At 44.8% G+C, this 16,138-nt stretch overlaps 1 protein-coding gene across 1 annotated transcript in view; it reads right to left on the bottom strand.

The window, feature by feature from the left end:
- Positions 1 to 16,138, bottom strand: part of Dlgap1 (DLG associated protein 1) — an 865,098-nt gene that overhangs the window by 8,547 nt on the left and 840,413 nt on the right. Inside the window, exon 15 of the mRNA XM_052192730.1 lies at positions 1,204 to 1,295. Within this exon, the coding sequence (XP_052048690.1) occupies positions 1,204 to 1,295 (92 nt within the window). The remainder of the gene's footprint in view (positions 1 to 1,203; positions 1,296 to 16,138) is intronic.

A 16,138-nucleotide genomic window follows, 5' to 3' on the forward strand; every position in this document is an offset into this window, starting at 1 on the left:
AATTTCTAGAAAGCAGCACACTTTTTTTTTTTTAATGGTTTCTGCAATTTCATCTTTAAAATGTGTGCAACGTTTATGCTTTACTTTGCAGTGCCCTCAGAAACTCGCTTTTCAAGTCTCTGTTTTTACATTTATTCAGTGTGGGTGTGGGTGGTGAGGGTGGGTTGGTTATGGGTGCCACAGTGCACGTGTGCCTGTGTGTGTGTGTGTGTGTGTGTGTGTGTGTGTGTGTGTGTGTGTAGGTCGAAGAGGTCAAAGGCCACTGTGTGTGTGTGTGTGTTTATGTGTGTGTGTGTGTCTGAGTGTGTAGAGATTAAAAAAAACAAAACAGAACTCAAGTCATCAGGCTTGTCTCAAGCCCCTTTAACAAGAAGCCATCTTGCCATCCCTGGTCTAGATTCCATCGAGTGGAGAACACAGCGCCTATGACAGAGTTAAGACTCAAAGCCCTGTCGGGGTCAATTGGATGCCAACCATGTTTTCAGTTGACACACATGAGTAAGCCGCTTTAGATTTGCTTTGTTTTAGAGTCAGCCTGACCGACAACTGAGCAATAAGAGCTGTGTTTGCAGAGTCACTCTTGGAGGACATGGGCCTTTTTGAGGCCTCCACCAAGAGACTCTTGACCTCTGTTTCACCGCCAGCTTTGCAGGTTGCTGCTGCTGTTTGAGGCTGTTCCCTTTTGTTGTCTCTGTGTGTCAGAGGTAGAAAGAGCACTTGCTTGTTTCTGGGTGTCAAATCTACATTTTTGTGATACCCCCAACTTCTGGCCTTTAAATGAAAACAAAACTCATATCAGGAGACAGTTACTGATGACTTTTTAGAAAGAGTTTCATGATTATTATTGCTGTAATAGTATTTAGGAAACATCCGTTTGTTCCATATTTTAATAAGAATTGGAAAATCATATAAAATCTAGGAACATGAAAAGTTTTTAATACAAAAACCAGGATATGGAGTTTTGATTCTGCCCTAAGATTATTTAAGTGCAGAATAAAGTGGCGTTTTTTTGGTTTGTTTGTTTGTTTTATTTTTTTGAGGTTTTGTTTTTGTTTTTAATTTAAAGAAAAGCAGGAAGCCAGATTCATCTGTGAAAGACTCGAGTAGTTCAAACTGAGTTTTGCTTTGGCCAGGTCAGTCTTGAGGACAAGGTCTCTCTGGGCTGTGCTAGCAGAACAACACAATGAAGTAGATGGTACCTACCAGGTTCTCTTCACACAGTTCTCTGAACTGGTAGAATTTCTGCGCCATGAGAAGTTGGGCACTGCCCACTGCGGTTCGGATTTTCCCTAGAACTGAAAAGAGCAAACACGGAAGTTTACACGATGCTTCGTTGTTGAGACTTTGCCTGGTAAATACAGGAATGAGAAGTTATGCTGTCATGGCTTGAAAAAAAAAAAAAAACGGCCCACACAGCGTGCCCACGCCCACCCGGAAGGATGCTCTATTGGTCCACGAACCCTGGGCTGCGGGGGGTTCAAGCGTAAAGTCGACTTGGAAAACACAAGTTTGCTGTGCTTGTTTCTTGGGGAGAACTTGAGTTTTCTGTCACAGGACTGCTGTACCACAAGGAAGGACAAACAACGTTCCTTCCACTGTGCAGACAAATGTGTGTTTCCCGCGGTACTTTCAGGTTTATCCTGATTTATTGGCTTGAGTTTCCAATTCGGATTCAAAAACAAGAAAAGCAATGCCAGTGGGGAGGGAGAAATCTCGCAGCACTCACCCAGTCCAATCCTGAAATCCGGTGTTTTCGGGGAGATCCACCACTGGCATTGGCTGACAAGTGAACTTCCTAGGGGTCAGCTTGTTGCCTGGGGAACAGCACTGATCCAGCTTTCCACTGTATAGCCTCCTTTCCTATTAACATCGGTTTGGTGTGGAGCTTTCTCCTTTGCCGGAAGGCCACTTCTGGTCTCAGGCAAAGCATTTGAACGCCTCTGCAGGGGCCCAGGTCTTAGTCTCCAACCAACAGCCCTAGCAGCTGCAGCTCTGTCGTGCCTAAGCTACACAAACCTCCCTCTTGTATCTGAGGGAACAGAGGCCTCGCACAGTGGAAGATTAGAGAGAACGCAGACGCCCACCTTGATGCTTGGCCCGGGGAACTCTGCTGGTTCAGATAGTATGTGGGAATTCTTTTCACTCGAAAGCAGTAGGCATTACCCAGGGCTTTCTTGTGATTTGCTATACTGGATTCACAAAGCTAGGCTAGACCAGAGTTCACGATTCACCCTCTGCTGAGTTCTGCTCAATATTTCAGCAAACACACCCGTAAGTCAAAGCATTTCTATATTCATATGACCCCAGTCATGCCAGACTGCTTGGGAACACCCATTTGCAGCCTCTGTCAAATCAAGCAACCCCCTGACACCCTTTATATAGGTGGAAGCTTTTACTTTTTTCCAGTCTGTGTTTAAAATCCTCTTAGAAGCCGGGTGGTAGCCGGGTGGTGGTGGCACGCGCCTGTAATCCCAGCATTTGGGAGGCAGATTTCTGAGTTTGAGGCCAGCCTCGTCTATGGAGTAAGTTCCAGGACAGCCAGGGCTACACAGAGAAACCCTGTCTTGGAAAAAAAAAAAACAAACCAAACAAACAAACAAACAAACAATCCTCTTAGACTGTTGCTGTCTTCCTCTTTCACTGAAAAATCTTGTCTCTTGTTATTATTACTATTATTATCACTATTCTATTACTACTACTACTACTATTATTATTATTATTAATTAATTAATTCAGCAGCAGCAGCATGCAGGACCCTGGCTGTCCTGGAACTTACTATGTAGAGCAGGTTGTCCTCATACTCACAGAGATCTGCCTGCCTCCATCTCCAGAGTGCTGAGATTAAAGACATGTGCTACTACACCCCACTTGTTCTTCCTTTGTTGGTACCTCAAAGTAAAGTGGATAGGGTGAGCCTAAAGTTCAGAGTTCAGGCCTCTTTGACAAGTTTTGGCAATGGATCAGTCAAAACTTTGAGCTAAGAAGTCTCAGTCGCATCTGAATACCCGCAGTATGATAAACCACCTTAAAAGGATTGAAGGGACCCTCCCTGTCTCCTCAAAAGAGGCTACCTGTAACCCAGGGTGATCTCTCTCACTCACAGTGTAGACAAAGGTGATATTGAATTCCAGATCCTCCTTGTCTCCACTTCCCCAGTGTTAGGATTATATTTGTCTCCCACAACACCTGGCCTGAAAGTGTCACACACTCCTTGAAAAATCAATACCAGTTGAAATAAGTAAAAAGCAAAAGCCCGGGCTGGAGAGATGGCTCAGTGGTTAAGAGCATTGACTGCTCTTCTAGAGGTCCTGAGTTCAATTCCCAGCAACCACATGGTGGCTCACAACCATCTGTAATGGGATCTGATGCCCTCTTCTGGTGTGTCTGAAGACAGTGCTGGTGTACTCATATACATAAAATAAATAATAAAAAGGGAAGAAAGATGCATCTTGCTATTGTTTGGAGTCTGCAAAGCAATGTCCAAGGGCAGTACTCAATGGCGCAGTTAATCAGAGTTAAAGTTAGAGAGTTCTGGGGTGGGTCTAAGCACAAGGCATCTTCCCAAGGCCACTCTTGGATTCACTATTGTTATGTGCAAGGTGTTGACATTAACCTTGAATCGGAGGCTCCGGGGCCCTCAAGGCCAAAGCCAAGGCCAAAATGGTCAGAAGAGCCTGGAAGAACTTGTGGAATCTAGTCACTGAGCAGCCTGGCGGGCTCTGGATTCATCCATTCAGTCAGCAAATACTAGTGAGGTTCACAGACCAAGCTTTACACTAGACAAGAATATAGCAGCTGTCAGCAAGACGAAGTCCCCACCCTCTTGGGCTTTGCATCCTGGTAGAGAGCACAAGAAAGAAGCAGGAAGAAGCAGACCCCTAACTCGACAGAGTTAGATAGCACTGAGAGTTTTTTTTCTCTCCTAAGAAAGTCCAGCGCAGCACCACATATGCTCCGGAGAGTGGGAAAGCTGGCTCCAGCTTAAACAGTTTGTCTTGAAACAGCCACACCACAGCTTTTCTTTACCTCGTCAAATCTATGCACATCATTGATAGTGTGCATGTGTCTGCGCATACATATGTGTAGCATGGTGTATATGTGAAGTTCAGAGGTCAACAATCAGGAGTCTGTTCTCTCTTTTGGTGGTTGAGAGTCCTGAGGATTGAACTTGGGTCTTTAGGCTTGGTAGCAGACACCTTGAACTGCTGAGCCATCTCACTGGCTCCCTCTTTTTATTATTGTGGTGGTTTGAATATGCTTGGCACTATTAAGGGGTGTGACCTTGTTGGAGTGGGTGTGGCCTTGTTGGAGGAAGTGTATCGCTGTGGCATGGGCTTTGAGAGCTTGCTCCTAGCTGCCTGAGGATGTTAGTCTTCTATATACAACTCTTAGCTCCTCTAGTGCCATGCCTGTCGGATGCTGCCATGCTTCCCGCCACAATGATAACGGACTGAAAACCTCAGAACCAGTAAGCCAGCCCTGAGTAAATGTTGTCCTTTATTATAAGAGTTGCCTTGATCATGGTGTCTCTTCATGGCAATGGAAACCTTGAGAAATTGTTACATTTGCCACTATTTTAAAATTTGGAAACAAAGTAAAATATTCAAGGACTTGATAATTTTCCATTCAAAGAAAGCAAATAATGTCTATGTATGTGTATGTGCATATGCATATATTCTTCCCAAAGGAACCAATATTCTTCCCCTACCCCCACAGTATTTTTAATCCCCCCCACCCCTCCATCTCCAGTCTTACAGCTCAAGTGTGGGTTCTTCCCCCTGTCCCATTTCCCTTCTTCCCCTGTGGAAAGTATTAAAGCAGACCTAACATAGAGACTCTTCCACACTATTACTGATGTCACACTTTGGTCTTGGGAAAGTAAGAACTAACAGCCTTTTTTAAATGTACACAAAGGGCTGGAGATGGTGGTCATGCATTTAATCCTGGCACTCTGAGATCTCTGCAAGTTCAAGGCCAGCCTGGCCTGCATAGTAAATTCCAGGTGTACACAGCTATATAATTTATGTTCATTGATGTTTTGCACACACATATGTCTGTGTGAGGGTGTCAGAAGCCCTGGAACAGGAGTTAAAGATAGGTGTAAGCTGCCATGTGGGTGCTGGGAATTGAACGTGGGTCCTCTGGAAGAAAAACCAGTGGTCTTAACCACTGAGCCATCTCTCCAACCCCATAAATAATACATAAGTGAAAGATGCGCAAGAAAGACCACTGGATTTGACCCATCCCTCTACCATGGTCACTGGAGACATTGTAGGCTGAAGGGCCAGAGATCTTTGAAATTTAGAGTTGGGAGGTTTGAAGACTGTTTGCTCCTGACGTTCTGGGTGGTTGGCCTCCTTTAGACACTGGCTCATGTAATCTTTCTAGAGTGTTCAAATGACCATGGTGCCATTGTGTATGCACTGAATGTCCCCTAAAGGCTTACATCCCAAAGGCTGTTCCCATAGCCTATGGGGCTTCTGGAAGGTGGCAGACATGTGGGGAACTGGGCTTTAGTGGAAGGAGCTCGGCTGCTATTACGTACCCAAGCAGGGGACACTGGTGGTCTGGTCCTTTTCTCTCTTTTGCTTCACGGCTGCCACGAGGTGAGTGGCCTCCTCAGCCGTGATGCGCTGTGCTGCTATCAATGGAGGGCTCTAAGCAACATGGTCAAGTGACCATGGACTGAACTGCTTCCTTTCTTGACTTGTTTTCCCTGGGTCTTTTGTCATAGCCAAAGAAAGCTAACTGAAGCGGTTAGCGGTTTTTACTGTCCCTATTCCTAAGAACACACGCAACAAACTCCATCTTGCAAAATAACTCTGCTCCGTTCCCGGGGTGTGCCACTATACTGCTTGTCCGTGTGATACTTCAACACCCAGTAAGCCTTATTTTGCTCTGCAACTGTCCTCATGGAGGTAAATGTAGTCTTGGAAGCCTTGTTTTGAGCACCTCTTGGGGAGGTTTGTGGATCTTTTCTCTCATTTCCTTTCTGCTTGCTGGTATTTTTCTCGCAAAGAAAGTAACTGACAGCAGCTCCTGGTGCTTAATGAACTCCCTTCTTAGGATTTCATTCCGTGAAATGAATACCTAGGTGGTAGCTGAGCAGGTGGCTCACAACTGCCTACGACTCCAGCTCCAGAATGATCAAGCTCCTTGGGCACCTGAGTTCACACATACTACACACCCTCACATTCATACATAACTTTAAAAATAATTAAAAATAGATCTAAGAAAAGATGTGAGCCATCTTTTTATTTTTTTATTTTTATTTTTTATTTTCCTAGACAGGGTTTCACTGTGTAGCCCTGGCTGTCCTGGAACTCACTCTGTAGACCAGGCTGGCCTCAAACTCAGAAATCTGCCTGCCTCTGCCTCCCAAGTGCTGGGATTACAGGCGTGCGCCACCACCGCCCGGCTGAGCCATCTCTTTCTGAACTCTCCACTTACAGGAATTCCCCAGGTCACTAGCTCCATAATACATTATCAAAGATGTCAACGGAGAGATGCCCCCATTATTTTGCTTCATAAGGCCAGAAAAGTCCTCTGCAAAAACATGCTTACTAAAATGATTTTAATATCTAAGCACTGCCTAGCTCTTAGGGACTTACAGACCCACAGTACAGAAAACTTAATTAAGTTCAGTTGTGGCAACTTCGCTCAAACTGTGGAGTGCCACCTTCAGGATCCTCGGGTTGGGACCTTGCAAACTGTGGAGTGTCCCCTCCAGCATCCCTGTGGTAGTTGGTCCCTGTCTTTACTCTCAACCTTTATGAAGCTGCTTAGGAGGTCTGACTCTGCTTAGGAGGAAGCATCTGTGTGTTCCTTCTTCTCTCCCAACCTTCCTTTCTTGTTCCATTTTTAAGATCGAATTTTTTATGTGCATGTGTGTGTGCCTGAATGCATATAGGTACATCATGTGTGGGCAAGTCCCCGTGGAGGCCAGTACAGTGTATCAGATCCTTGGTCACTACAGTTATGAGGGATTGTGAGCATCTTAAAATGTTGGGTATTAGGAATGGAACCTGAGTCCTGGGCAAGATTAGCAAGTGTACTTAACTGAGTCATTTCTCCAGCCCTTGCTTTTCTCTGTTTCCTTCCTTCCCTCCCTCCCTCCTTCCCTCTTTCCTTCTTTCCTTCCTTCCTTCCCTCCCTCGTTCCTTCTTTCCTTCCTTCCTTTTTTCCTTCCTTCCTTCTTTCCTTCCTTCCCTCCCTCGTTCCTTCTTTCCTTCCTTCCTCTTTCCTTCCTTTAACCCTCCTCTCCTTTCTTCTTGTTTTTAGAAACTCTTTATGTAGTCCTGGTGTCCTGGATCTCAATATGCAGACCAGGCTGGCCTTGAACCCAGAGAGATCCACCTGCTTCTACCTTCCAAGTGCTGGGATTAAAGGTATGCACCACCATATACAGCTCCTTGTTTTATTTTTTGAGATAAGGTCTCTCCTTCCATTCTGTTCTTTGATCCATTCTAGGAATTCGCCTTATTTGTTTTATTATTGATTTGTTTAGATCTAGGGTCTTACTGCATAGCCCAAATTGGTCCCAACTGCCTCTCACAGCCTCCAGAGTATCTGAGACTCCAGTTGGGCTTCACTGCACTCAGTTTTGAATTTTCCTACATCATGTACTTCATTTAAGTAGAAGCGTTTGGTGTCTATTTTTCTGAGACTGGCTTATTTTGCTTTATAGAGTGTCCTCTGAGGCACCCATGCTGCCATACAGGCTCTTCTTCATCTTTAAAGATTTACTTATTTATTTTTAAATTTATATTGAATACACTGTAGCTGTCTTCAGACACACCAGAAGAGTGCATCAGATCCCATTACAGATGATGTGAGCCACTATGTGGCTGCTAGGAATTGATTTCAGGACCTCTGGAAGAGCAGCTAGTGCTCTTAACCACTAAGCCATGTCTCCAATCTGGGTTGTCTTCTTTTTAAGTCAAATAATATCCCATTTCTAGAACCAGGTGAGTTAGCATGCCCTCAGGAGGTTGCAGCAGGACCAAGCTAACCTACATAGCAAGACCTTGTCTCAAAACAGAAATGGCCAGGCAAATAAAACAAAAACAAAAACAAAACAACATTCGCCTTCTAGCCAGGGCCACCAGACTGCAGGAAAGGCTGTAAGGAGGCACTGTGGGAATCTGAGGACGAGAACAAAGTGGACCTAGAGGCAGTGGCTGAGCGCAAGGTCATTTCAGCTGTGAAGAAAGTGGAGGGTCGGGTGCTAACTCCACAGACATGGTTAGAGTAAATTACAAGCCATGAGTTTTCTTTAAAGAATATATGTCATAATGAGAAGCAGAGAAAGACTTCTGTGGGAAGGATGGCTATGCAAACTATGCTTTGAAATTCCCCTGGCTATATTGAATTAAAGGCGGAGACGTTTAGAAAAGAGTGAATCTCCTCTTTTCCCACTTGCCTTATCGTGTGGAATATGGTTTTTATTTTGGGAACATAGTGATGGTACAAAAGATCCAGAGGTGAAAAGAATGAAATTTTCTTTTAACCCTACCAGGGAATCTATGATTGCCACAAGGAGTTTCTGTATGTTGGTGCCAGCAAGCCAAAACAAAGACTGGGAATACACCTGGCTCTTTTGCTCAGTCCAAATCAGAATTTCAGGGATGAAGGTATAGCACACAGTGTGGGTGAAGCTCTGAACTCAATCCTCAGCACCTGACACACAAACACTCAAACAAACACAGCAGATGCACATTCAAATCATATGCACGCCAACCCTATGAACCCTTCCAGGTTCCAAGAGAATTAGGTCTCTATCTACATCTCAAAAGTCAGAACAGTGCTTTCTCTGGTTTATTTTAAATCTTTTCCTTTTCTTTCTCTTCTTTTTTTCTGTTCTTTCCTTCCCCCCCTAATCATTTTTATTTTTGAGGCAAAGTCTTACTATATAGGCTTGGCTGGTCTGAAACTCACTATTTGGCCAGGCTGGCTTCGAACTCTCAGAGATCCACCTGCCTCTGCCTCCTGAGTCCCAAGTAATAGGATTAAAGCCACTATGGCTGGCTTGCATCTACCAGTGCCCAATTCACAGTCGTCATGTCTCTACTTTAGGGCCTCAGACACTGAGAAGAATATCCATCCAGGACTAGTTATGCAGCCAACAATAACTTTGAACTCCTGATTCTGTTGCCTGTATCTCCTAGTGCTAGGATCAAAGGTACCTCCTCTGTGCCTATGCTGTGCCGTGCTAGGATTGAACATAGGGGTTTGAGCACACCAGGCAAGCACCCTTAACAACTGAGCTGCATCCCCAGCTCAAGCAAACATTTTTATTTTCATGTCAGAAATGGAAAAGGCAGTTGTACTGGCTGGTTTTGTGTGTCAACTTGACACAAGCTGGAGTTACCACAGAGAAAGGGGCTCATGAGATCCAGCTGTAAGACATTTTCTTAATTAATGATCAAGAGTGGGAGGGCCCAGCCCATTGTAGGTGGTGCCATCCCTGGGCTGGTAGTCCTGGGTTCTATAAGGAAGCAAGCTGAGCAAGCCAGGGGAAGCAAACCAGTAAGCAGCACCCTCCATGTATCAGTTCCTGCCCTGACTTCCATTGGTGATGGACTACAATGTATAAGTGTAAGCTGAATAAACCCTTTCCTCCCCAACTTGCTTCTTGGTCATGATGTTTGTGCAGGAATAGAAATCCTGATTAAGACAAATTGATACCAGCATAGTGGGGTATTTCTGTGACAACCTAACCATGTTTTGGGGAGGACTGTGGAAGGACTCTAGAACTTTGGGCTAGAAGAACCTTTGGATGTTAAGAGCTCTGTGGGGTGGTCTGTGGGAGCTTGGAAGATAATGTTGAGAGCAGTGTAAACAACGGGAGGCCTGGCTTGTGAAATTTCAGAGGGAAGCTTAAAGACTTACCAGGGCCATTGCTATTTTGATTGTGAAGATTTTGTAGTTTTGGTTAGCTAGGGCTGAGGAATCAGCTGAGATTAGCAAGTAGCTAGAACTACTAAAATGAACCCTTTGCATTACTGCGACTATTGATGCTGGTTAGCTGGAGCTAAGAACTTAGTGATGATTAAGAAGAGACCAGCATCATTGAGGTGAAATCTTCTGGGAAGTGTTTTCTGAGAGCACAAAGAAGCTGTGTTCCAGAGAAAGCCAAGGTTGTACCTTGTGCTACAGCTGGACTTGGTAACGAACAGCAATGTGGAAGTGTAAGAGTCACTCAGGTGGTATTGGTTTTGAAGGCATAAAGGAGTCATGAAGAACAGCTGAGGCTCGGCACTGTGAGAGGCCGCAGAAGACCATTGGTGAAGGTGTACCCTCAGTTGCAATTGATGGCCCAGGACTGAAGAGGGTCATGCAATGGAGCTGAGGCTCAGCGTCATGAAGAGAGCCTATGAGAGGCTATTGGTGAAGCCTAATTGCAGCAGGAAAAAGCAGTGGTTTGGAGATGCCAGTACCATGAGATGACCACCTAGAACAGCAGCAACAGTGGAGTACAGGCAGCTGAAGCCTAGAAGACAGGGTGTGTGCTACAAAGGGCAGAACTGGAGAAGTGATCCAAGCCCTTGGAGGAGCCCAGAAGACCGTGAGTAGGTCCCAGACATTGGATAGTTAGATATTGCTTTTGATTGTGACTGTGCCCTGATATTTTTCCCGCTTGAAGAAAGAAAGTATTTTAGTGGAGCCCATAGTTAAAAGACTTTGAATTTCAAAAGATATTGGATATTTTAAAGGGATTGAAAATTTAATATGTAAGAATTTATAAAGACTGTGGGACTTTTAAAGTTATTTAGATCTTGGAGATGAATAAGAAAGTAAGGGTTAAGGTTTAATAGTGATGTGTTTTTGTGTCAAGTTGACAAGGGGTCAGTTGTACTGGTTGGTTTTGTGTGTCAACTTGACAAGCTGGAGTTATCATGGAGAAAGGAACGTCCCTTGAGGAAATGCCTCTGTGAGATCAGGCTGAAAGGCATTTTCTCAATTAGTGATCAAAAAGGAAGGCCCCAGTCCACTGTGGGTTGGTGCCATCCGTTGGCTGGTAGTCAGAAAAAGGCAAAAGTCAGAAGCCCAAAGCTACATGGTATGGGTGGGTGCCCATCACTGTGACACCACTGGAATCACTGTCTGCGGAGGCTCCTCCTTAAGGGCCTGGGCCATTTCGTTCTCTTCTATAGATTTTTGGGGTGAAAGAAAAGCTGAGGGGGAAAGGGAGGTCCATCCTCCCACTTTAAAATAACGTGGATTTGTCACCAGTCCATTTCTGTATAATTTCAAATTGAGATTATCTGTGCATTGAAGAATGCATCTTTGTGGACATTTCTATAATCTGTGGTGCAGAGGCCACATCTCATATATACATAGATCAGAGTTGCATCAGTGGCACATCTCTGTCATTTAGTTGAGTCTGTTATCTTTCTGGCAGGAGATGTAGTAAAAGAATAAGTCTATTTCGTCTATTTACTGTTATTGGTATTTGTGGTGCTGGGGTTTGAAACCATAGCCTTGAGTATGCTAGGTAAGGTGCACATTCTTGCATCCAAACCTGCTGTGGTTTTTTAAATTCATTATTTTATTTTATATGTATAGATGTTTGCCTACATGTATGTCTGTATACCATGTGCATGCCCAGTGTCTACAGAGGGTAGGAAAGAGTACTGATCTCCTAGACCTGGAGTTACGAATGACTGTCAGTTAATGTGGGTGCGGGGAAATGAAACTGTATTCCCTGGATGAGCAGCCAGTGCTTAGCAGCCGAACCATCTCTCCGGTGGTGCCCGCTTTCCTTCTTAAGGAGTCAAAAGTTGTGGCTTCTACTGTATGAAGAGCTGAATTCTCAGAGAAACTTCCTCTTTACTAAAAGCAGAGTTCCCATGGGTGTGGATGACCTTGAACTCCTGACTCTTTACATTTTTACAGTAGGGTCCAGGCCAGTGCCACCAAGCCTGGTGTACTTGGTGCTGGAGTGCTGAAAGAATGCTTGGTAACCACCCACCGGCTGAGCTACATCCCCAGCCCAGCTTAGTTTTTTAAAAGTGAGTTTAGGATGAATGTGGGCTATATGTATGTCATTCCAGTCTCTCTGGACTGAAGATCCCTTGAGTCCGAGAATCAGAGAGAGCAGTCTGGAGAACATAGCGAGAATCTCTGAAGGGTTATAAAACTTTGTTTAGCTTTCATAATCTCTCCGCATGAGTTTTATTTTTAAATGTGGTTAGACTTCAGATCAACATATATCAGCTGCAACACTGTTCACATCATGTATCACCTACACAGAATAAAGCTGCTATCTTTGAAAGCAGAATGAAGCCAGGTATGGTGGCTCACCTGGTAATTGGAAATTCTAGCACTGGGAAGGCAGAGGCAGTTTGGACTGCAGAGTGAGACCTTGTCTAAGTAATACAACCACCAGAGTTGGTGTGATGGCTCAGACACTTAGCTGCCTTCCACTGGCTCTGGCCACCTGAAGCTGATCCCCAGAGCTCAGGTGGTGGAAGGAGAGAATCAATTCCAGACAGCTCTCCTCTGACAACCACACAAGCAGGCCACGAGACCTTCTCCAACTCACTAAGTAAATGTAAAATTAAAACAAACACCCCCAAAGAGCAAAAGAATTGAATTAAATGAAATCAGTTTATGTCTTTGTGATTTTTGTGACATATATGTGTATACAGGTATTGTATGTATGCATATATGTCTATAGGTATTGGTTTTGTCAATATGTATGCATATATATAAAATTATGACTTGGAGCTAATAACTCCTCCAAGGCAGTCTGCAGAAACTAGACTTTTTCTTCCCCAAGAAAAGCCATAGAAACTCAAATTTTCTTCCTTCTCAGAGTTGTCCATAAAGAAATTCTCTGTCCAGGGGTGGTAGTTTCCCGGGGCCTTTTTTAATCCTAGCACTCAGGAGGTAGAGGCAGGCAGAGATCTATCAGTTTGAGGCCAACCAGGTCTACACAGTGAGTTCCAGGACAGTCTGGGCTACATAAATCCTGTCTTAAAACAAAACAATAAACAACAAACAACTCTGAGTCCAACATAGTTGTGCATTCATGTAATCTAGTAATTAAGAGGTCAGAGGCAGGCAGATAACTGTGAGTTTGAGGCTAACCTATATAGAGAATTTCAGGCCAGCCAGAGCTAAAAAGCAAGGCCCTGTCTCAGACAAAACAAAACAATACACAAACACGCAGGCAAATACTCATACATATAAAACAAAAAACAAAAAACTGTTTACTAGTGGTGATTGTCTTTAATTTTAGCACTTGGGAGGCAGAGGCAGGCAGATATCTGAGTTTGAGGCTAGCCTGGTCTACAGAGCCAGTTCTAGGACACCCAGGGAGGGCTACACAGAAAAACCTTGTGTTGAAAAACAAAAACAAAACAACAAAGATGTGTATGTGTGTGTGGAGTCCAGAGATCACCTCTGGGGTCATCTCAGAAAAGCTATCCATCTTGTTTTCTGACTCAGGGCCTCTCATTGGCCAAGAGCTCATCCAGTTAGGCTAGATGGCTAGCCAGCAAACTCCGCGTTCCTATAATCTGTTAGGATTCTGAAGCACCATAATGCCTGGCAGTTTTTGTGAGTTCTCAACTTTGAACTCGGGTTATCTTGCTTGAGAGGCAAGTGCTGGCCGATAGCTACCTCCCCAGGCCTTACTGCATCTTTTCTAATGTCCTTCATATGAATTGGTAAATGTATTTCCCTGAGTTCTTTGAGTTCTTAAAGTAAATCAATTGAACCTGAAGAATGGGTACATGGGCTTTATGCCACGTCTCTTTCCTTATAGTTTACGCTTATGTGTATGTATTTGTGTCTGTGTGGAGGTATGTGCACACCTGTGCAGGTTCCCTCAGAGATCAGAGATGTTTGATCCCCTGGACAGAGAGTTATAGAAGGTTGTGAGTTGCTCAAAGTGGGTGTTAGGAATTAAATTTGGGTATGTTACAAGAGAGGTACAAGCTCTTATGTGCTGAGCCATCTCTCCAGACCCAGCCTAAGTAATTTTAAAGTAATTTGGGCTATAGTGTGTGTGTGTGTGTGTGTGTGTGTGTGTGTGTGTGTGTGTGTGTGTATGCATTTGTGTGTGTGTTTTGGGGACAAAGAAGAGTTGGATCTTGTGAACTGAACTTCAACCTGGAGAATTTGATGCTACTTCCAGATAGTGTCAAAAACTGAACTGAATTAGATGCTCAGCTAGCCAGGCATGGTGTCTAGTACCTTTAATCTCAAGCACATTGGAGGCAGAGGCAGGTGGATCTCTGTGAATTCAAAGTCAGCCTTGCCTACAGAGGAGTTCCAGCCAGGGCTACATAGAGAATTATTTGTTTCTGAGAATAGCTACACAATTTCCCTGCTATTATTGCACTTCTTTCTAGAGAAAGTTCTTGTTGGAGAAAGCAGTGAGAGACCTTACTCTCTGAGCCTGTCTAGTTTGACTCCAGGTGGCCCCTGGAACACTGCAGGCTCCCACCAGCTACTTAAGGATCTGTTTTCAGTCTGTTCTGTCTGGCCTTTATCGTGTCATTTATTTAGGACTTCATGCCCCGCTCAGGCTCCACACAGGATATCACTAAAGGATGGCTTCTGATCCTTTGCAGTACTGGTGCTGGGCAAAGTGAAGACAGCCATTGCAAAAGCTGAACATGATACACACAATTCGCTCTCCATGGCCGCTACATAGTGGTCATTAATTAGTTTCAGGTTAGCCAGAAGTTATGAAACAGACTTTTATATGCTTTCCCTCTGTTTCTCTGACTCTGGCCCCACTACTGTGTGTGTGCGCGCGCCTTTAGCCACTCTGCACCTGTAGTTCTCCATTTAGCCTTGCACTCAGGTCAATGAATGGCCAGGCTCACGGAGCAGATTGGAGCTGTGGCAGAGGCAGCCCTGGACAGAACCCCAGTGATGGCACCGATAATTGGTCACAATAACAGCCACGCATCGCTTCCGTAGCCAAACCTAAAAGGCAAAGCTTACTTAGGGTTTCATCACCAGCCTCGAGTTCCCCATCCAAACTCAACAAACCTCAGTGGGGATGCTATCCACTACCCTGGAGGCTCTTGCCAGGTGAAGCTAAAGTGGAATCAGCCTGCCTCCTGCACATGCTGTTTATCTGTCTTTTCCAGATAAAGCCTGAAAGCTCCACGTAGAAGTTGTCCACAATTCAGGAGGCAAAGATAGATTACCAAGTACAACAAACCGGTACTTTATCCTCGAGCCAGAGAAACCTGAGCCAGTGTTTCCCCCGCAGCCAGCCGGAGACTGCATTCCTAGTAAGAAGGGCTCAGTTCCATCTGGTTGGCTCTTTCCCTGTTAGATAATCCCAGACGTATCCATGTAACGTGCGAGCCACTGTCAAACAGCCCTGAGCCATCTCCCTGGGACAGCTGTTTCACACAAGGGCCTCATTGTCTGAGGAGAGCTGGTATCACTTTCCTTCAAGTGCTGGGGAGACAAGCATTCTGTCAGCTGCCTTGGCTTGAACGAAGCCTCGCCCACTGCAGACTTTCATTATTCTCTTATCTGGCCCCAAACCACTATGGACTAGGAGGGCTGAAGCCCTAAACCAAGAACCAAAGTCTTTGTTCTGCTTTGCTTTTATGGGGGCGGGGAATAATAACTCCACATACCCACAAAATTAATGGTCTTACTCTTCCAATGCTAGCTGGCTTGCTTTCTGTTTTCCTGGGGGCTCCAGGTACACTGGAGAGGCTTGTCCAGTCTGGGAATGCTAAAACCTGTATCCCAGGGAGGAGCTGTCAGAGCTCGACATTTGATAAGTAAATATGACTTTAAAATGAGATGGATCCTTCCTTCTCTAATATAGATGACCCTAACTACCCTGCCCCCAAAGCTCTGCTTCAAGTATGGACTCAGCAAATGGGTTCCTAACTACAGCTCTCTTTCCCTCTCTCCCTCCCCTCCCCCCCTCCCTCCTTTCTCCCTCTCTGTTTTGGGCACAGAAAGATATTTAATGAAATATCTTAATTCTTATGAACATGATGACAGCTTCAGGGGCTGCAGCCTTTCCTGTAGGTATGTGTGTGTTGTTAGGAATTGAATCTAAAGCCTTGTACATGCTAGGCAAGCTGTCAGCCACTTACCTATACCCCTAACATACCTGTTGGGGGTCAGAGGTCAACTAGCGGGA

This window comes from Apodemus sylvaticus, chromosome 9 (genome assembly GCF_947179515.1).
Source record: "Apodemus sylvaticus chromosome 9, mApoSyl1.1, whole genome shotgun sequence".
In the NCBI taxonomy this organism is placed as follows: Eukaryota; Metazoa; Chordata; class Mammalia; order Rodentia; family Muridae; genus Apodemus; species Apodemus sylvaticus.